At 44.4% G+C, this 22,823-nt stretch overlaps 1 protein-coding gene across 1 annotated transcript; it reads right to left on the reverse strand.

The window, feature by feature from the left end:
- Positions 1-1,162: 1,162 nt before the first annotated feature.
- On the reverse strand, positions 1,163-19,304 carry LOC124545660 (arylsulfatase B-like). Its single transcript, XM_047124608.1, has 8 exons — positions 19,203-19,304; positions 15,157-15,316; positions 14,547-14,770; positions 12,084-12,333; positions 11,716-11,864; positions 7,832-7,967; positions 4,121-4,279; positions 1,163-1,641 (listed from the first exon to the last, which is right to left on the reverse strand). Exons 1-8 carry the CDS (start codon positions 19,302-19,304, stop codon positions 1,163-1,165), a joined length of 1,659 nt encoding a protein of 552 aa, XP_046980564.1.
- Between the last annotated feature and the right edge of the window lie 3,519 nt (positions 19,305-22,823).

Consider the following 22,823-nt stretch of genomic DNA (forward strand, 5'->3'; position numbering starts at 1 on the left):
GAATAAGACATATTACATGACCACAGCTGCACGGCAGCAATAATCAGTACTAATGTATTTACCCGCAAGTCGCACTACTTGTCTTAGAGTCTTTCATACGTAATGTCAGATAGCGGTTTCATTAGGGATTCGCTTTTATGTTTTTCACTCTGTACTATGTTCTTGTATCTTCACTCTTCTCCATCGAGGGCGACTTTGTCTCTTACCGGGCTAACCATGTAATGTTCTGGACTGTTAGCAATTCTTTCTTCCACTTCGCTCACAAATGTTCTATATGATTTTATGTCACTAGTAATGTGGAAGCTAACAGTCATAGACAGTTCATAGAAGGTCTGAAAGGTTATACAGGATACTCATACACTTGAGGATGGGATGGCAATAATGGAGTATATACTCTGATGTTGGCTTTGAATCCTGTACATTGGTAAGGCATATTCCTCATCAATCTCACGATGCTGTTCTCGGTACTCGTTGAAGTCCTGTAGATCATGTGTTTCCCTCGTTTACGGTTGCAGGCTAGCTAATTGATTTATTCTGCATACATGAAGATGGATAATTCTGAATGTCTAAATCCTATTACTTATTTATAACGGCATATTTTTCAGTTAGCCTTACGTTACATGCTACTGGACAATGTGTTTACTGCATTTAGTTGTACGAATTGCTTTCTTGAGGACGCCATCGTAAACTGATGGCCGTCATGGTCTAGTAGGTAGATTATTGGGCTCCAGCCAGGAGATACCAGGTCGAGGATTTATCCCGTTCCATCCCCTCTAGGACGGCCGCAGGTCCACTAAGCCTGCTGTCAAGATAACTATTGGGGATGTCTCCCTGGGGTAAAAGGCGGCTGGGGTGAGTCGCCCATCACCCCTAACCCTCCTAGTGCCACGGTGAATAGAGAGGTTCCAGGTAACCGACTTGAGACACAGATTTGACCTTTTGCCACCAAAAATAGTCTTTTGGAGCTGGCTTCCCTCTGTGATATCTACCGGAGATTCCTCTATATTTTTCTATTTAATGCAGGCAACTTTTGTTGGTTTTCCACTGGGACTGATATTGAGAGAAAATCACGAAGTACGATATGTGACACACTTTTATTGGTATTTCAACTAGGCACATCAAAGTGTTGGTACAAAATATGTGTTGAGCGAGAGAGAAGTATCTACGTGATGACATTGCACATGGGATCCGTTTCGTCTTCGAGGCAGTCGACCCAGGGCACCCAGGTGTTGTTCCAGCGCTTGGGGTCGGCCAGGTCGGTCTGCGTGATGTTGGCCCCTGGCTGCGGCATCAGCGGCTGCGACAGCGTCTCCAGCCGCTCCAGCAGAGTGTCCACCAGGCCCTCCGGCATGTCAGCAGGCGTACCGTCGCCCGCCTCGCACGGGTCCTGCCTGATGTTGAAGACGCACCAGCCGCTGCTGCTCGTGATGTTGCACAGTCCGTGGGCGGGCCGCTCCGGGCAGGACACGGTCGCCTCAGCGCGCAGCCGCAGCACGTCCTCCGCCTCCGGGGACGCCCCGACCACGCTGGAGAGCGCCTGCCCCACTGGGCTGGCCAGCACCTCCTCTGGGTCGTAGGCTGGCGTAAACAGCGGGTCCTCAGCGCCGCTCGCCCCAGCGTAGTAGTCGTTGTTCTGCACACCTGCCGCACCAACACAGCTATTACTGCTGTTGTCCAAACTACTTACAATATCATGTACATTATCTGATAAAAGTGTCCTGCCACATATTACTGGACATTAATATGCGGCGTGTCCACCTCTACATTTATGACGGCTTGAACTATTCTGGGACCATCTTCAGTGAGGTGTCTGAATATCTTTGTAGGAATGACAGCCCATTCTCCCTCCAGAGCCGAAGCCAGAGAAGGTAATGATGTTGGATGCTGGGGTTTGGAGCGAAGTAGGTGATCTAACTCTAAAAATAGATAAATGTAAATTATTGCAGATGAATAGGAAAAAGAATCCCGTAATGTTTGAATACTCCATTAGTAGTGCAGCGCTTGACACAGTCACATCGATTAAATATTTGGGCGTAATATTGCAGAGCGATATAAAGTGGGACAAGCATGTAACGGCAGGAAGGCGGATAGTCGTCTTCGGTTCATTGGAAGAATTTTGGTAAGATGTGGTTCATCTGTAAAGGAGACTGCTTATAAAACACTAATACGAGCTATTCTTGAGTATTGCGCGAGCGTTTGGGATCCCTATCAGGTCGGATTGAGGGAGGACATAGAAGCAGTTCAGAGGCGGGCTGCTAGATTTGTTACTGGTAGGTTTGATCATCACGCGAGTGTTACGGAAATGCTCCAGGAACTCGGGTGGGAATCTCTGGAGGAAAGGAGGCGTTCTTTTCGTGAATCGCTACTGAGGAAATTTAGAGAACCAGCATTTGAGGCTGACTGCAGTACAATTTTACTACCGCCAACTTATATTTCGCGGAAAGACCACAAAGATAAGATAAGAGAGATTAGGACTCGTACAGAGGCATATAGACAGTCAATTTTCCCTCGTTATGTTTGGGAGTGGGACAGGGAGAGAAGATGATAGTTATGGTACGAGGTACACTCCGCCACGCACCGTATGGTGGATTGCGGAGTATGTAGATGTAGATGTAACTCAGGCTAAAGGTGTTCTATTGCGTTCAGGTTGGGATTCTGGGTAGTAAAATGGATTTCAAGAATGTTATTGTTCACCAGCCATCGCCCCACAAATACTCCTTTACGACATTGCGCAATGTCGTGCTGATACAATCACTTATCATCTATGTCCCCTACTGTACACAATACACAATTCTGGAAAATGTGTTCATATCCTTCTCCATTTAGCGATTGCTTAAGTTCAATAAGGGTGCCACACCCTAACCACGAAAGACACCTCTATATCATACCATCACCTTCTCTGTATTTCACTGTTGGCACTAGATGTCATGGCTCGAAACGTTCTCCAGGCATTCGCCAAATCCAAATCTTTCCACTGGATTCATACAGGGTGTAGCATGATCTATCTCTTTGAATGGCTCGTCATCCAATGTCCAGTCGTGTCGTTCCTTGGACCACCTCAAACTATGTTTAACACTTACTTCGGAAATGAGTTGCCCGCACAAAATCCCTTTCCATCAGTACATGAGGTTTACCTGGTCTTAGTTTAGCTGTAGTTATTCCTTGACGTTTCCATGTCGTTGCCAAAAGTCAACTTGGACAGCTTTGCAAGGGTTGAAATGTCCGCAGTGGATTTGTTTCTCAGGTGATGTGCAATGACTAGTCCACGTTCAAAGTCTCTGAGCTCTCTCGACTAACCCATCGATACCACAATACTGCCCATATCTTTTTATACTGGAGGATCCACCTGTCGTGGTGTCTAGTGGTCAATTCTTCTTTACATAGGGGTGTCCGAATACTTTTTACCAGATTGTGTATACACTAAATGCAACTGCCCAACATCATGTCGCTATTACTTCTTCATATACTCTCGCTTCTTGCTCTCTTACAAGTTTTTGTCTTACATCATCTGAAAATTACGGTACACATTCTATGGCTTGAGATACATACCAACGTCACAAAACTATTCAGTCTATGTTTCGTACTTCCCTTTCTAATTGCTCTGCCAGTTAACTAACTGCTAAAGAAAGTCATAGATGTTTCTCTGTCCTCTGTCAATCGTTTTTCTGGTATTAATTCGAATTCATGATTGCTTTTTCTAGAGCTAAATCCTACAGTATCCTTTCCATTCTTCTCCACACTTTTGGCTGTACGAGCTTTCTTATCTTTCATGGCAGAACTCTGGTAGCAAAATATCACTATCATACAAATACCTGAAGAACTACTTGCATCTAAATATCTCTTGTTCCTGCCGATGTACCGCTGGATTGGGTTCTGGAGACAATTCGTTATGAACTATTCTTCGACCTACGAAATAAAAACTAGCTCTTAACACATAGTAGTTATATCTCTAAAGGACACATCAGAGTTATCTATTCTGGTCTCTATGGTCATTGGAACCACAGATTGTGCAACATATCTCTGAACTTGTCTACTTACTGTGCCTTTGCACCGTTAGTACTGTTGTTACACGTGGAGTGGTATTCCAGATAACGCCAGCGCGGACCGGGCTGCTACTGACCTTTGACGAGCTTCCAGTCGCCGACGCGGACGGCGCCGTTCTCGGCCACCTCGTCGTAGTTGAGGAGTATCTCCGTGCGCTGGCTGGGCTCTCCAGAGACCAGCCGCGGCCACATGTTCACGCCGTCCAGGTCGTCCGGCAGGTCTGACGCATTACCTCCTGGAAAAGGCAGCTCCGTAAGGGTATGGGCCTACATTCAGGCTTCAGTGTGCACATACAGAAGAGCTGCATTGGATCTAGCTGCTATGAAAATTACAATAAAATTTAAGGACGTTTCAATATTAATGCAGAATGAACAGTTCGCTACGATACGTTCACACTTTAACTCAAAGGACCTTTGTTTTTGGTTACAGAAGTTGTTCTTTTAAGAGGTAGTTTGTGGTCTTCTGTTCTAAGACTGGTTTTATGCAGCTCCCCACCCTGATCTCTCCTGTGCAAGCCTGTCTATCTGTACATGACTGCTACCTTCAGCATCCATTTGCACCTGCTTACTGTTTTCAAGCCTTGGTCTCCCGCTCCGCTTTTAATCCTCCCCCCCCCCCCCCCCCCAGTTACTTGGTGCCTCATAATGTGCCTTTTAAAGCGACTCCTATTTTAAATCAATTTGTGCCACAAATTTCGCTTGTCCACTGATTTAATACCTATTTATTAGCATAAAATCTTCAGCATTATTCTGAAGCACCACATTTCAAAAAGATCTGTACTAAAAAGAACGTCAAAAAAGTAAATGAGGGGTAACTGAGTGAGGCTGAATTGAATCATACGCTACTTAGGGGGCTAGGCTGGGAAATGGGAAACTAACAGCAGCAGATTAAGCTTGGTAATTGGGCAGCAAAATAACTGATGCTGGCCGAACTAGAGAGGTATTTGTCAAGTGTAGCATTGTACGGAAATGGAATATGGATGATGCATAGCTCAGGCAAGAAGAGAACAAGAGGTGTCCAAATGGGAAACTACAGAAGAATTCTCGAAAGTAGATTGGAAGATCGAACAACTAATGAGCGCTGTTGAATCGAACTGTGAGTAAAAGATATAAATGGCACAGTTTGTCTAAAAGAAGGGATCGGTTGACATGTTACAATCTGACAAGGAATGCCTTGTGTGTAGGATCGCAAAAGACCAAAGATGTTCACGGCGTTCGTCACTCCACACATTGTCTACCATGAAACCACAGCATTGGTTGCCAATGGCAGCAGGGGGTGGGACTGCAGATACCCAACGGTGAGCACAGCGTGAGACTACGGGAGCGTAGCTGAATTGCTTAATCCACGAGTAACTCGCAGCAGTGCTACAGTGCTAGTGGAGCTGATACAAAGCAGAGCAATGGCAATGATAATCAAAGCAAACATTGCATTATATCTACAAAAAGAATTGTAGTAGTTGACATTTCATCAGAAAGGAAGCCAAGAAATTTCGCTGAGTGGAAAAGAAGTGGCAGATGATGTATTAGTATTTCTTCAAGGTGAGTCAGTGGGATGTGTGTGGTTTCGTATACCCTCGACTGTTCGGACAATATACTGAGGAGTAAAATCACGACGAAACGTGCTTAGCAAGTGAAAGTGATGTAGAAAAATGTGTAGAGCCATTAAGTTTATAATCCTTGTCGGACAGGAAGCCACAAATCCTGTCTCCAGTGAAACGTAGAAAAGGACAGTCGTTGTTCAAGGAGCAGGTACTATAAATAAATACGTACATACAAGGTCATTCTCTGCATAGTACAAAAACAGTTATGAGTAGATTTTGAATAAGTTCGCAGCAATGCGTCATTGTAGTGCGTTAGGAAAATTACGGATGTTCAAGGGAGGACAAGGCGCACTTGTTACAAAAACTGGTGTTTGCGCGTTTCAGGGATGCTCGACACAATTTATAGGATGTGTATGACAGTGACCTGCTACTTTATGCTCACCAAATCGGTTACGACATAGATTATAGTGATTTCAAGGGAAGCAGTGGGTCCGCAGCTGGTGGTCTAGTGGCTAGCATTGCTGCCTGTGGATCACGGGGTTCCGGGCTCTATTCCCGGCCGGGTTGGGGATTTTTCTCTGTCCGTGGACGGGATGTTTGTGTTGTCCTCATCATTCCATCACCATTCATGAATGTAGCCCGTTTGGACTGTGTACAGATTGGGTATGAGTACGGGCGCTGATAACCACGCAGTTGAGAGCCCCACAAACCAAACATCGCCATCATCATCAAGGGAACCAGTGGATAGTTGCATAATAGTGCTACAGAATTGCAAGATGTAAGATAATGACATTTCAAACCAACCGTCAACTTAACGATGCATAGCAAACTGCGGAATCCGCCCGAAGATGATATAAACGAACTTATCGTTCAGTAAAGAAATTTGCTTTCAGTTCTGACCAATCCGTATTTGAAGAGGAAATGCTTATGAAAGGATTCCAGGAAATCTGAGGTACCAAGAGAGTTGTATCAAGATAAGTAGCATCAATGACTTGATGCATTTCTATACATTTATGCCGGCTGTTAATCTGAATGGTAAATTGGCTGGAAAGTTACTTATTGTGCTGCGAGAAGTTGGAGGAGCCCCGCCCCCTACGATTCTTTCTCGTGTGCGTGATCTTGCAAGGGCAGAGAGGGATATTTACCTTACAGCAAGCAATAGTGGGAAAATGGGCGTAAGACAACTGCGACTATGGTATGAGCACTGCTTCTCACCAATAGCTAGTCAAAAAACTTGTTTTTCCTTGATCCCTGGTCTGCATTTAAAAATCATACTTCAAAGAGAAAACTGTCCCTCCTGAAAAGTGTGTGACATTGCAGTTCACCTGGAACCACTGGACAAATTCAGCCAGCTTCCCAATAAGCTCCTCGAGAGACAGTTGCGCATTCGGTCGCATGCCATCCATTCCACCAGTTCTCAGTTACACAAAGTTGTCTGTGTAAGCATTCTTTAACAGTGGATACCAAACTGGACGTCCTGCAGGGTTTGTAACTGCCAAGGAGCACGTCTTCGCTCTTGATGGTGCGAACATTTATGATCACTGTGGCGCGCTATTTTTTATTCAGTGTTCAAGGTGCAAGTTAATGGTTTGTTTCGAACATTGCTTAAACGTCGACGATGTCCATTTTGTGAAATATGTTACATACATACCGTAGAAGGTTGATCTCTTCCCCTTGCGGACTCTCATTTTCTGTCGCCCTACTAATGCACATGGAGACTCATTGGCAGCCAACATTTGTCCTGTCATAAGTGTTTTCTTCAAACGAACCTTACTAAATATTGAAATTTCGATCTGGCATTCAAGGGTTCCTTGTGAGATGTTAATGAATTGTCAGATTCGTATGGAGGGAAGTGTGGGGGTAAAAATTCAAGACCATGATTGGAATACAACAAGTATGTTCAAGTGGATATAGGTTTTAGTAGTAGAGCTCAAGGGGCTTGCACAGAACTAACTAGCATAGGGAGCTGTATCGAACCAGACTTCAAAGTGAAGACGACAACAACCAACCACAAGGATGGGACTCCCCAGTATGGCCAACATTTGTCGTGACCGATCTGGTGGCCAGCTCTCCCAACAAATGAGCTCCACCCCTCCCCCCACACTGCTCTGGACGTACCTGTGTGGAAATACTGGCATTACATGCGAGTGGTATTGACGATTGCATCAGATGCGACCGTTTCCCTGGGTGCCCTCCCAAATGAGCACCCTGCCCCCTCTTCCCACCACCTCTCTCCCCTGGACATACCTGCTGCGGCGTACAGCGTGGGCAGCCAGTCCGATATGTGCATCAGCTCGTGGTCCACCCTGGACGTGATCTGCAGCAGGGGGCTCCACACGGTAGCCACGCCGTGCACCGCACCCTCCCACAGGCTGTTCTTTATCTGCAAACAAAGCAACGCGACACGTCACAGCATGACACGTACCGTATTACAAATTGCATATAATGTTCTATAGCTAAGAAATTAAATGCAGCGTTTCGGGACACAGTACATAAGAAAAACAATTGTTTCACTCAAATACGGCAAGTGTACATCTCTTCAGGCAGACACAGATAGAATGTGTACTGCACATACTGCAACTACATTATTGTTCCGCAAACCGCCGCAAAGTATACGGAGGAAGCTGTGAAGTACGTACACATGTATTATGCATCTCCTTCCCCATTACGCTCTCGAGTGTTGTGTGAAAGAATGTTTTATATCCTTGCATGTATGGGATTCCCTCCAGTCTCCCTATGATGAACACTACTCGGTTACTATATCGTTGAAAGTAATATATTGTGCCTCTCACAAGGAGCCTTCTGGTATTTCAAAATTTGTTCTGTACTTGCTGACCACCTTAGTTTCAGCACATGGAGTTGCAGGCTTCTGCGCATATTTCTGGCACTCTTGTATTGCATATAATGGGTGTTTCAGAGTCATTGCGACAGACGTTTAGGGCCGATAGATAGCGCCATGGGGAGAAATATTTGTTAGCGACAAAATATTCGCTGAAGTTTTCCCGGCTAGGTTAGGCTTCGTTAAGACTGGTTATGCACCTGATAGGCAGCAGGGCACAGGCATTTTGCGGCACTCGTATGCAATGTGTGTTGCCTATCAACCAGACATCTGTTCCGTGTGAAAGGCGGTAGAACGAACATAAATGAAATTACTCATTCACTTCTAAAATATCTTCCCCCGGTTAGAGACACTCACAGATTTTCTTGTTGAAAATCTATGTTTACTGGGGTAGATAGTGTGCTCCACACATGGTTAATAGACTTTATTAGTTCGGTGAAGCTTCTTCTTCACAGTAACAGTGAATGCTAAGGGACTTCTGGCGTCTCTGGGAGGTGTCAGCGAACATTTTCTCTCTAACAAAAGTTGTTTCGCATGACGTGATCTGTCACCCCTTTGAAACACCCTGTGACGAAATATAACATGTACTTTGAACCCACTCAATCTTTTTTTCACAATACCTCTGAACGAAATTTAGGTAGTAGAACAATATCTGAGAAACACACTGCTAAACATTTTTGAAAAATACAGTTGCGTTGGCTTCCGTGGCCAGAGTCAGTCGACATAAAGGTTTCCTGGGTATGGTACCGCGTCATAATGTAAAAACTACTGCTGCTGGAGAAAAAACCAACGTTTCGGCCACGACTGCAGTGGCCTTTTTCTGGGTCTGATGGTTTTTGAAAAACTCTTACTTAAAGAAAATTGATTATGCTTCCAATGAATAGATAACTTGGGAAGAACCACCATCATTCTTAGGAAATCGCCGAATCTGGGGTTTTCTGACCATTGAAAGGACACAAGTTGGCCAGAAAATATAACACCATACTCTTGAAGCAGTTCTCTGTGAACAGCTGTAATTTGAAACATGACATTTTGCAAGGGACAGGTGAGGCAATACGAAAGCGATTAATCTGGAAATTTCAATTCGAGCCACCAGCAGGTTGCAGAAGAAGAAGATCCAACGACAATGTCTTGGGCTTCCTGGAGAAGCCAGCGGCGGGAACGATACAGAAGTATCAACTGAGGAGCGATTGGCACAGTCCGTTCAAGGTGGTTTTCCCGTCTGTTTTGGCAAGTGAGGCCGCTGGGCCATATGGAGGACGCTGATGGCCTCACGTTGGCTCAGGCAAACAGGTACGTGCCACCTGTGGAGAGTTGTCCCTGACGGCAACCAGCCGGCTGGCGTGTCTACTTCAGTTTTCATTCCGTTGGTGCGAGGAACACTGAGCGATTTGGTGCCGGACTTCCACGTGTTGGCGGAGCAGTAATATAACATCTTATTGTATTCCTCTCATGGCAGTTACTTGCTGTTAGGGTCATTTGGTGCTTGGAGTAATATCATTGAATAAGTCATTTCCATAGTCACCACAGTCACCACTTACTGTGGAGAGTAGCGTTTCATTCTGTTGGATAAATTTTGTTCGTGTCTTTGCCGATATTTTTTCGTAATATCTCTAATCCAAGCTGGCCTTTTATATAAGATTATATTGTGATCATTAAACATTATTAACAGAGTCACTACTCAGTGACGCAAATCTTTAAGACAGTGAACTAGGCCACTATTTTCAACAATATAATTTTTTCTGAATGATTTCTTGAAGCCTTTACTTTCCAATTTCTTTATTTCTTGTACGACTGTATCGGCCTTACGCCATTTTCAAGTATTTTATGGATGAATTTTTGGTAAGCTTTCAACAACTGCTCAAAAGTAACGTGCTCCTAAAATAGCGTGAACACCTCGAACTAATTTATGAGCATAACATGATGTCATAGGAGCAAGGACGTATATGGCATAATCTGTTACCAAAAACTTGTCCATAAAATACTTGAAAATGGCCTAAGGCGGAAATTGTACAATCGTACAGGAAATAAAGAAAATGGCAGCTGAAGGCTTCAAGAAATCATTCAAAAATTCATCGCAGCTGCGGACGCTATCGCACTGAAAATTATAAAAAAATATGTAAGATTACTTTATGATTTTCGAATAATTACAGTGTCACAGAGTTCATCATTTTGAATGGAAGTTCTCTGAGTCTCATATTCTGATTTGTTTACTGGCTGAACTCCTAAGTTTAATCAAATGTGGCTGTTTGATACGAGTATTGTAATTACCTTTCGTAATTTTTGCTGTTTAATAAATCAGTTGTGAAATATTGTACGATATATTTCCCTCTGAGAGCGGTTCTCACATTCCTCTTCTGCTCTGTGCCACCAACGTAGACAGGGTTGCCTATAGCTTTTGTTGCATATTTCCAGAGGAACCATCAACAGGAGGAAGAGAGCAATAACATCTTCCTATACCCGCTGTAAGAGTTTTATGGTCCTTCCAAAACCAAGAGTGCAACCACTACGTTGCAATTAGGACACTTGACGCTATAGAGCAGTAAAAACGTAAATGTATGATATCGTAGACCTGAAATCCCACTGTTTCGGCTCAGCCTCCTGTTGAAAATGTTGTTCTTCCTCCACACTCATTGGCGCCTTTCCTTACGGAGAAACGAGAGGTGTTTCACACGTGTCTATATAGAGATTAAACTAAAAAACTAAATTCATTCCGAACAGGCTGTGGAGGCCCAATACTACCGACCGGCCGCCGTGTCATCCTTAGCCTACCGGGGCCACTGGATGCGGATATGGAGGAACATGTGGTCAGTACACCGCTCTCCCGGCTGTATGTCAGTTTACGAGACCGCAGTAGCTCCTCAGTTGGCCTCACAAGGGCTGAGTGCACCCCGTTTCAGAACAGTGACAGGCCGACAGCGCTTAACTTCGGTGACCTGACGGGAACCGGTGTTACCACTGCGGCAAGGCCGTTGGCTCTATATAGAGGTTAGGTCAGTGTAATGCAGGCTTGTACAGCTAGTGTTATATTTATCTTGTACGATGATGAAGAGAGAAGGCAGAAGGTGAAACCTGGTGCCGGCAGATATTTTTCTCTCGAATAGCACCAAATAGACCAGGATTCGAACGAGTCTGCCTCAGAGTCAGCTCCAGGACAAAAACGTGTGTTAGCGATCTCGGCTACGGAGGATGGCTACGAAGGGGATTACATTTCATTAAGAAAATGTGTCCAATATAACACAACACAATTCCGACTTCAGACTGTACGAGAGTATAGGAGGATTTAACTCACGCCTCTGAACGGGAAGTTGGACCCCCAGTTGACGTCGCTGCCCGCCCCGTTGTCGGCGACGAACACTATGATGGAGTTGTTGAGCATGTCGCGCTCGTGGAGGGCTGTCACCACACGCCCCACCGACTCGTCCATCTTTGCCATCACCGCTGTCAACATAAGAATATTCCCACTTATTATACCATAATTTACAGACCTTGGTGTATAACAATATCTGAGTCATATTAATACCATAAGCAATGAACAAGACGCTGAAGTGCCACTTTGGACACCGAATGTTCCGTCCCAGTATCACCTCACTGATGGTGAAGGTGTTCATAGGACGGAAAGCAGTAAGAGAGTGTAACCAGCGCTGCGAAACGGCTCACCTGCGAGTATGCGGCGGTCGGGGTGCGAGATGTAGGAGAAGCTGTTGATGAGGTCCTGCGGGGCGTTGATGAGCTGCGAGTGGTCCCCGGGGTGGCAGGCGAGGTGCGCCAAGTAGAGGAACAGCGGCCGCTCCGTGTCGTGCTCCCGGATCAGCCGCTCCGCCTCCTCGGTGAACACGTCCGTCGCGTACTTGCCGTTGTACTGCCACGCCGTCGTCAGGTTCTCGCGCAGGTCGTACCCGTGGGCACCCTGCCGGGGGAAACGCATCACTCAGCTACCGACGGGACATTGTCTCAGAGAAGCTCGTGTTGTTCTCCGCGTCTTACACACTGCATGTGAAGGACAGTCGGTAGTCAAGAAACCATCTAGTGAAAGGATATCACTCAGCCACAAGTGTGATGTGGTTTTACTCAGAGAAGCTCATTTACTCTCCACAATAACAAGAAATTTTTATAGTTCTTGTAACAATCCTATCAAAAAACGAATTAGTGATCGAGAAAAAAGATCACCTCTGGTCAAGAAGCCATTACCGAAGGATAATCGCCTGTGTCGTCGTAATATGACACACGTCAGTCTAATGCCCACAATGCTTTATAATGTAAGGGAGCGCAATGAAATTACGAGTTCAGAAACTAAAATCACCAAATTCATTACACACCTGGCTGATGTACCAAAAATACACAGAACGTTTTGCATCTTATGGGCGGGCAATAAGATCACAGGTGTTTGTCCATTCATGATATCAAACAGAGGCCATTCCGAGACAATGAAAGTAACGTGGAACTTTTTGTCTAACGCAATGTGGAGATATTATGTAAGTTTGAAACCAACGTTGCACGTATGTACCTGATGACATTTGTCAGAGGCATTGTTCAGTGCGGAGTAGAGACTGACATCAAGAAGTGTCTCGTTATCGCATCAGGAGAAGCGTCTGAGCCTGTAGTTAAGCTGTGGTAGTTAATACATCGTCTCTACAGAAAGCTCAGTGACTGATTTTATTCCTGGCGTATACCCGACGTCAGCTCAATAACTACGGCGGTAGCTTGAACCAAATACTGTAAACAAGAGACGTGTATTCGGCAAGTCGGTTGTGTGCTGACAGAGTTGAACCGTGGACGTGCTACTGTAGTACGTCAACGTTGTTGTATCTCGCAACATCTCTAAATCCACGTTCAAGACATTCTACACAATACTTTGAAGAAGACACAATTGAAAGAAAACAGCCCTCGGTCACTATTTTTAACGAATTAACCGGGTTTCAACACTGTCTTCCTCAGAATTTATGTCAAAGACTGGTCTGTTCAAATGTGTGTGAAATCTTATGGTACTTAACTGCTCAGGTCATCAGTCCGTAAGCTTACACACTGCTTAACCTAAATTATCCTAAGGACAAACACATACACCGATGCCCAAGGGAGGACTCGCACCTCTGCCGGGACCAGCCACACAGTCCATGAATATAGCGCCTGAGACCGCTCGGCTAATCCCGCGCGGCCAAAGAATGGTCTATAACATGGTCACAGAATTATGACTAAAGACGTATGATACAGAGTATAAGAGTATAAGTACAGAATCATCGTGAAAGACTGGCAATTCTTATATGTCATTTATAAAATAATAAATATGCCAAAAGGGCATTAGTCACCAAATCTGTAACCGCGCAGGTAACGAGGAGCCCTTAGTGGCTCGCCATCACAATTTTATCTTAAATATCTTTGTGACTAATGCCCTTTTGGCATATTTATTATTTTATAAATGATATATAAGTATTGCCAGTCTTTTACGATGATTCTGTACTTATACTCTGTACCATACGTTTTTAGTCATAATTCTGTGACCATGTTATAGACCATTCTTTGATTTAAATTCTGAGGAAGACACTTCTAGCAGTGTTGAAACCCGGTTAATTCGTTAAAAACACTGACCGAGGGCTGTTTTCTTTCAGTTGCAACTATTCACGGTCTCTGAACGTGCAGCCATGTACAAAACTTTGAAGAAGAGGAAAATGCGTGCAGAGTTTGTCCAGCACACCTTTCAAACAAAAACAACGATGCATGGATGCCTGCCACGACTTGATTGAAATGTAAAACAAGCTTTTCTGAAAAAAAAAAAATCATCACGAATAACGATTATCAACACGAACCTACCACAAAACAACAAAATGCCGAAATTCACATGAAGGGGCAACGCTTTGACGAAATAACCGACACTCAGGCCAACGTGACGCTTGAGTTGAACAACATCTCAAAGAAGGGCTTTTATAACTATTTCACATGATTCTAAGAAGGCTCAGTGCATGGAGGGCTATGTAAAACGCCAAAAGCGTTAAAACCATCAGCTTAAGGATCTTATACTATTGCGTTAGGGGCCCAAGCGCACAATCCCGTAATCCAAATAGTTTCGAGACTGAATTATAAAAAAAAGAGGTGACTTGTAGTGCAAAAAAGAAGCCGACTGGTTACCTGGTCTGCAAATATGTAGTCGTAGTAGCCGACGCCGGCGTTCCAGTAGCCGAGGTGGGAGTCGAACCCGCGGTATGTGGGCGTGTAGACCTTGGAGTAGTGTCCCAGGTGCCACTTGCCGATGGCCCTGGTCACGTAGCCCAGGTCCTTGAGGTACTGCGGCAGGATCTTGCCCTCGGGCAGCGCGTGCACCTCGTCCCCCAGGATCACGTGGCCCTGCATGCCTGCAACAACACGATGTGTCTAATGTCACAGCGCACACACGTAGATGGAAAACCAGTGGAGCAATCCATCTGCTGGTAACGCAACAGCATTTGCTCTCTGCAGTTAGCTGAGTAAACAAAAGGGGCTTGAACACACAAATATCACAATTACTGACGAGGTCGTAGGAAGGAAGTAGGTTACAATTCTACTTCCAATTGAAGAAGAGGTATCAGAAATTGAGAACCAGAACGAAAACTTACACAGAGGTAACATCAAAGGGACTATACACGAAGCAAGTTTGAGAGACACTAGAGGAGTTTCCTGTGATCAATCTTCTCACATGGCATTATAATGAGAAAGCGCTGGTGCAGTGCTAAGCACGGACCGTCGCTGACGTCAGACTCACCCAGCCGGACGGGGTACTTCCCGGTCATGATGGCCGACCGGGACGGCGTGCAGACTGGCTGCACGTAGTGGCCGTTGAGGATCACCCCGCGGTACGCCAGGGCGTCGATGTTGGGCGTGGGCACCTGGTCCGAGCCGTGGAAGCTCACGTCGTTCCAGCCCTGCAACACGTTTTGCTACGTCACACACATTCTTTAGCTCATGAGCACACGTCTGTAATGAGACTACCATATTTTATTATTAATCATTTGGGCCTATTTTACACAGGTATTACGGTGGATTAACAGATTAAAGATACAGTGGTACTGAGGGAAGCGCCATTAAATATAAAGACAAAATGTCATCGATTACATCTGTTTACCACTGTTCCGTGTCACGCGTTTGAATAAGCTGAAGAAATCTCTGTTTACTCCCTGTTTGGCTATTAAATCGCGAATCCAACAAAGCTAGTCTTCAGCTTCATAAGACGTTCCAAACGTTTCGTACTCCACAATTTCTGTACCGAAAATCCAGACATTCTGATACATGAAATTTTTAAAGCCTTACGTACTACCACCCTTCAAATAGGATCACCTTCTTCTTTCCCCCGTCCTTTTATTGTTCACTTTTAATTTATAACATAATGTTCTCCAAACCTTTATCCTTAATCGTTATTTTAAAATTTGACGCAATGTGTTTATATTGTAGACTACATTCTCATGAAAGATTATCTTCCTGCTCTTTTTCATTTGAAGCATTCATTTCTTCCGAATAATCTTCAAAATTTACGATATTATTTTCCAATATTACGCTACTGGCCATTAAAATTGCTACACCGCAAAGATGACGTGCTACAAACGCGAAATTTAACCGACACGAAGAAGATGCTGTGATATGCAAATGATTAGCTTTTCAGAGCATTCAAACAAGGTGGCGCCGGTGGCGACACCTACATCGTCCTGTCATGAGGAAAGTTTCCAACTGATTTCTCATACACAAACAGCAGTTGACCGGCGTTACCTGGCGAATCGTTCTTGTCATGCCTCGTGTAAGGAGGAGAAATGCGTACCATCACGTTTCCGACTTTGATAAAGGTCGGATTGCAGCCTATCGCCATTGCGGTTTATCGTATCGCGACATTGCTGCTCGCCTTGGTCGAGATCCAATGACTGTTAGCAGAATATGGAATCGGTGGGTTCAGGAGGGTAATACGGATCGCCGGACTGGATCTCAACGGCCTCGTATCACTAGCAGTCGAGATGACAGGCATCTTATCCTCATGACTGTAACGGATCGTGCAGCCACGTCTCGATCCCTGAGTCAACAGATGGGGAGGTTTGCAAGACAACAACCATCTGCACGAACAGTTCGACGATTTTTGCAGCAGCATGGACTATCAGCTCGGAGACAATGACTGTGGTTACCCTTGACGCTGCATCACAGACAGGAGCGCCTGCGATGGTGTACTCAACGGCGAACCTGGGTGCACGAATGGCAGAACATCATTTTTTTCGGATGAATCCATGTTCTGTTTACAGCATCATTATGGTCGCATCCGTGTTTGGCGACATCGCGGTGAACGCACATTGGAAGCGTGTATTCGTCATCGCCACTACTGGCGTATCACCCGGCGTGATGGTATGGGGTGCCATTGGTTACATGTCACGATCACCTCTTGTTCGCATTGACGGCACTTTGAACAATGGACGTTACATTTAAGATGTGTTACGACCCGTGGCTCTACCCTTTATTCGATCCCTGCGAAACCCTACATTTCAGCAGGATAATGCACGACCGCATGTTGCAGGTCCTGTACAGGCCTTTCTGGATACAGAAAATGTTCGACTGCTGCCCTGGCCAGCACATTCTCGAGATCTCTCACCAATTGAAAACGACTGGTCAATGGTGGACGAGCAACTGGTTCGTCACAATACGCCAGTCACTACTCTTGATGAACTGTGGTATCGTGTTGAAGCTGCATGGGCAGCTGTACCTGTACACGCCATCCAAGCTCTGTTTGACTCAATGCCCAGGCGTATCAAGGCCGTTATTACGGCCAGAGGTGGTTGTTCTGGGTACTGATTTCTCAGGATCTATGCACCCAAATTGCGTGAAAATGTAACCACATGTCAGTTCTAGTATAATATATTTGTCCAATGAATACCCGTTTATCATCTGCGTTTATTCTTGGTTTAGCAATTTGCATGGTCAGTAGTGTAGTCTTCAGTTTTATGAGACGTTCCAAACATTTCGTATTCCACAATTCCTGTACCGAAAATCCAGACACTCTGATACAGGAAATTTTTAAAGCCTTACGTAGAGTCACTCTTCAAATGGTGTCACCTTCTTTTTTCCCTTTTCCTTTTATTGTTCACGTTTAATTTATAACATAATTTTCTCCAAACCTTTATTCTTAACCGTTGTTTTAAACTTTTACGCAATTTATTTAGGTTGTGGACTACATTCTCACGAAATATTATCTTCCTGCTCTTTTTCCTTTGAAGCACCCATTTTTCTCAATAATCTTGAAAATGTATGATATTATTTTGCTATCTTAAGACTGTAATGCTCCCATTCCAGTTTTCACGGCTGTTCCGGTACTGTCCTCCGTAACGCTGGAATTGTTCTGTGTTCGAACCACAGAGTAGAGTGCTATTTTCCCTATAGAATATTTCATTTTCTCATTTTCTCTGTTTATTACTAAAGACCTTTTCACTTAGTTTCCGTCCCACAGTTTATTCTTCTCGTCCCTATGTCTATTGCGTACTAGTGTCGAACCTCGTAAACCGATTGAATAATAAACAGACGTTATGGCTAAGGTATTAACATATGCAGTTTTTGTGGGATCAGAGGTGAGACTGTGCCTAGCACATGGACTGCAGAGGATATATGAGTCAGTAGCAGATCTCAGTCAGTTCAGAGCGCCATTTTGTTCTGATCCTCTGAGATATCACAGGATTTTCCATTTAAGGAATGTAGGCCGATGGAAAAAATCAGATTTTCATGATTTTGCGCGTCCAGATTGAAAAACAAAAGGAGTGCTTAGATAGACCAACACCAATGAGGAAAGAAGTGACTAGCCATAGCAAACTACAAGAATACTATCTGCTATGGCGTTACCTCTTACTTAATACGCTGAAAAATGACTTGCACTCTTGTTTTTGGAGGGGCGTCCGCCTTGAGCTACACACCATTTTTTTCTTTCCTTCTGTAACTCAGACGCGTTTCGCTGTAATTTCACCGTCGTCTGTGAGCTTCTATTTCCTTTTTACTGAACACGAAAGATATTCTTTAATATGCATGCAAATATAAAATTGGGTCTTTAAGCTGGTATTTACAAATCTGAAAAACAGACGAATTTCTGTAGATGTACAGGTGCACCTTGTTAACACATGCTGTGGTTTTCTGGTTTTTATGTTCTGGGTTGTACTTGCTTTCCTTTCAACAGTTTGCTATCTGCAACCATATAGAGCTTAAAGTAGAAAAGCCATTTAATTCGAAAGTTTACAACTACAGATGTTGTGGTTGTTGGTAGTTTAACAATAACTTCTCTTTATTATTCAATCGATTTATGACGGTTGTCAGTAATACGCCTCAAACCTAGAGACGAGACGAATAATTTGTGGGATCGAAACTAAGTGAAAGCTTTCACTTTCTATTCCACTGCCAGTACAATCTTTCGATCTGTGCTTAATAATAAGAGAGATCGTAAACTTAACAACTCAGTTCGCTTTGATCCTACCTGGTTCCCAGATAGGCAAAAAGTAAAGTGAACTATTAACTTTGGAGACCATAGTCATGACATTGTGATTCTGATGAGTCGAGTTCATTCTACTCCATGTCACACAGTATAAGGTTGCCTTACATGTGATAAACTTGCACGATCTAATAAACTGCGATAGAAATTTTCAGTATCCAAAGAGGTCATAAAATGCTGCCGCAAAACGTGTCCCATAATTCTAACAACTGATGTCAGTGATGTACTCCTACAGCTATAGTTGAGCGCATCTGTCCGACAGTCCCTCTTGAAAACTTAACAAAAAAGGATTTCAGTGCATGGCGACTCACCATGTCGTCGGCGACGATGAAGACGATGTTGGGCGGCTTGGCCCCTGCCTGCCCCACGGCGGCCACCAGCCACACACTCGCCACCACCACCAGCAGTCGCATCCTCCCCAGATGTCTCTGCCAACAGTCAGACACAGAACAGCTATCACTATAATGCCTTGTTCTGCTGGAAATGTACACATGGCTGTCACAGCAATGACACTCATGTGTAAGTCTCTCAGGGCCCCATTCTGCTACAAGGCACCACCTTACAACATACAGCGAGCAAGGTAGTTGGCAACATGTTTCTTTGTAGCTCCAGAGTATGTAGTTGTTACTGTTAGCTCTCAATCACACATTCAGTGATCTTCGTATTACATAATTACACTCACTATGACCTCTCCATTGGCAGACATCCCACTTTAGTCCCCCATTTGGATCTCGTGAAGGGTACTGCCAAATGGGAGGTGACCATGAGAATAAGATGGAATAAACAACGAAGGAGTAACATTCTACGTGTCACAGCATGAGATGTTAGAAGTTTAAACCTAATAGGAAAAGGGAAATGTAAAGGCTCAATCCAGATAAAGTGGGAGTTAGTAAAGTGAAATGGAAAGAAGGCAAGGATTTCTGGTCAGACGTATATAGGGTAGTATCAATACGAATAGCAAAGCGGGGCATAGAGTAAGCTACTGTAAACAGTTCAGTGACAGTGTTATTCTTAACAGATTCGACAGCAAACCAGTGCCGACTACGATAATTCAGGTATATACGTCGAAGTCGATAGAGAAAGTATATGACGATATTGATCAGGTAATTCAGTATGTAAACGGAGATGAAAATCTAATAATCATGGAGGATTGAAGGGAGTTGTTGGGAAAGAAAAGAAGAAAGGTTTATGGAAAAATATGAGTTGACAGCAAGAATGACAGTGGAGAAGACTAATTTCAGGTGGTAATAGCGAAAACTCTGTTTAAGGATCACAAGCGGAGGAGGTATACTAGGAGAAGACTCGGAAACACGGGACGGTTCCAGCTAGATTACGTCATGGCCATACAAAGATTCAGAAAGCAGATATTTAATTGTAAGGCGTTCCCAGGGACAGATATAGATTCAGATCACGATTTCGTAATGATGAAGAGTAGATTGAAGTTGAAGAGGGTCGTCCGGAAGAATCAGTGTGGGAGGAGTAGCATACAAAAGTACTGAGGAACAATGTGATGCGTTCGTTCACTAATGATGTGCACACTGCGGTGAGGAATGTCAGAGTAGGCAGTTGCGTTGAAGAAGAGTGGACATCACTAAAAATGGCTAGAATAGACAAACATGCTTACAAGGATCGTAACTGCGAGGAAGCGTTTGGTAACAGAAGAAATAATTCTGTTGCTAGAAAAGGTCGTACAAAAATGTCCAGAAAAAAACAGGAATGCAGCAATATAAATCAATTAAGAGAGAAATAAAAAGGGCAGCCAATGCGAAATGGCTGCAGGAAAAAATGTGAAGAAAACGAAGGAAAAAAAAAAGATCGATGCGAGGACAGATTCAGCACATAGAAAAGTCAAAACAACCTACGGTGAAATTAAAAGCAAGGGTGGTAATATTAAGTGCAGTGGGGTTTCTACTGTTAAAGGCGGAGAGAGCGGGTACGTGAAAGGAGTACACCGAAGGCTTCTATGAGTTGGAGGTGGTGTCTGATGAAGCGACAGAAGAAATTCGAGTCGATCTGGAAGAGATAGGGGATCCAATATTAGAATTTAAAAGGACTGTGGAAAATTTGAGATCAGATTGGAATCCCAATTCATTTTTACGAAGAATGGGCCTCTTACTTAGTTTGCATTTATCGCGAAGCTCTCAGCCAGCGCAAAGCGACTGGAAAACGCGCAGGTCACTTCTGTATATTACAGGCTAAGAGAACGGACCTGCAAAATTAGGGACTAGTGATCGTAACATCGGTCCGCTGCAGAGTTCTAGAACATATTCTGAGTCCTAATGCAATAAATGACCTTGAGATCAAAAAGCTAATGTCCACGAAACAGCACTGATTTAGAAAGCATCGCTCGTGCGAAACCCAGAAACGTAATATACTGCGAACTGTGGATGAAGGGCAACATGCAGATTTCCGAAAAGCATTAGACACGGGACCTCACTGTAGACTGTTTACGAATGTACATGCATACGGAATAGGCTCCCAGATTTGTGAATGGTTCGAAGACTTCTGAAGTAATATGACTCAGTATGTTGTCCTCGGCCGGCCTGGGTGGCCGAGCGGTTCTAGGCGCTACAGTCTGAAACCGCGCGACCGCTACGGTCGCAGGTTCGAATCCTGCCTCGGGCATGGATGTGTGTGATGTCCTTAGGTTAGTTAGGTTTAAGTAGTTCTAAGTTCTAGGGGACTGATGACCTAAGAAGTTAAGTCCCATAGTGCTCAGAGCAATTTGAACCATTTATTTGTTGTCCTCGACAGCGAGTGTTCATCGGAGACTGGGGTAACATCAGGAGTGCCCCAGGAGAGTGTGATAGCACCGTTGCTAGTCTCTATATACATAAATGATCTGGCAGACAGAGGGGCAGTAATCTGCGGTTGTTTGCTGATGACGCTGTGCTGCATTGGAAGGTGTCGAAGATAAGTGACAGTAGGTTAACGTAGACAAAATGTCTTGTTGGTGTGATGAATGGCAGGTGGATCTTAGTGTAGAAAAAATGTTCGGATACAGCATTGGCTGAGACCTGCTTGACACAGTCACGTCGTTTAAGTATCTGGGCGTAACACTGCGAAGCTATATGAAATGGAACGGGCATGTGATAATTGTGGCTAAGAAGGCGAATGGTCGACTTCGATTATTGGGAGGATTTTAGGAAAGTGTTGTTCATGTGTAAAGGAGACCGCATATAGAATGCTAGGGCGATCTGTTCTTGAGTACTGCTCGGGTGTTTGGGATCCGTACTAGGTCGGATTGAAAGAATACATTGAATCAGTTCAGAGGCGAGGTGCTAGATTTGTTGGTGGTACGTTCGATCAGCATGCAAGTGTTGTAGATGAGCTTTGGGAGCACAAGTGGGAATCGCTGGACGGAAGAAGATATTCATTTCGAAGAACACCACTGAGAAAGTTTAGAGAACCCGCTTTTGAAGCTGATTGCAGAACTATCCTACTGCCGCCAACATACATTTCGCATAGAGACCACGAACAAAAGCTACGAGAAATTAGGGCTCATACTGAGGCGTATAGACAGTCGTTTTACCCTCGCTCTGTCTGCGAGCGGAAAAGGAAAGGAAAACTAGTTGTGTTACATGTACTCTCCGTCACGCACTGTACGGAGTATGTATATAGATGTAGATGTAGCTATAAGGCAGAAGGGATAAGAAATGGTTCAAATGACTCTGAGCACTATGGGACACAACATCTGAGGTGATCAGTCCCCTAGAACTTAGAACTACTTAAACCTAACTAACCTAAGGACATCACACACATCCATGCCCGAGGCAGGATTCGAACCTGCGACCGTAGCGGTCGCGCGGCTCCAGACTGAAGCTCCTAGAACCTCTCGGCCACTCCGGACCGCCAGAAGGGATAGAATATATCTCAGTGAAATTTGCAAAATCTCTGCGGAAGTGGAAACCAAACGATTATTCAGTTTGGTG

The sequence above is a fragment of the Schistocerca americana genome, chromosome 8 (assembly GCF_021461395.2).
Source record: "Schistocerca americana isolate TAMUIC-IGC-003095 chromosome 8, iqSchAmer2.1, whole genome shotgun sequence".
Taxonomy (NCBI): Eukaryota; Metazoa; Arthropoda; class Insecta; order Orthoptera; family Acrididae; genus Schistocerca; species Schistocerca americana.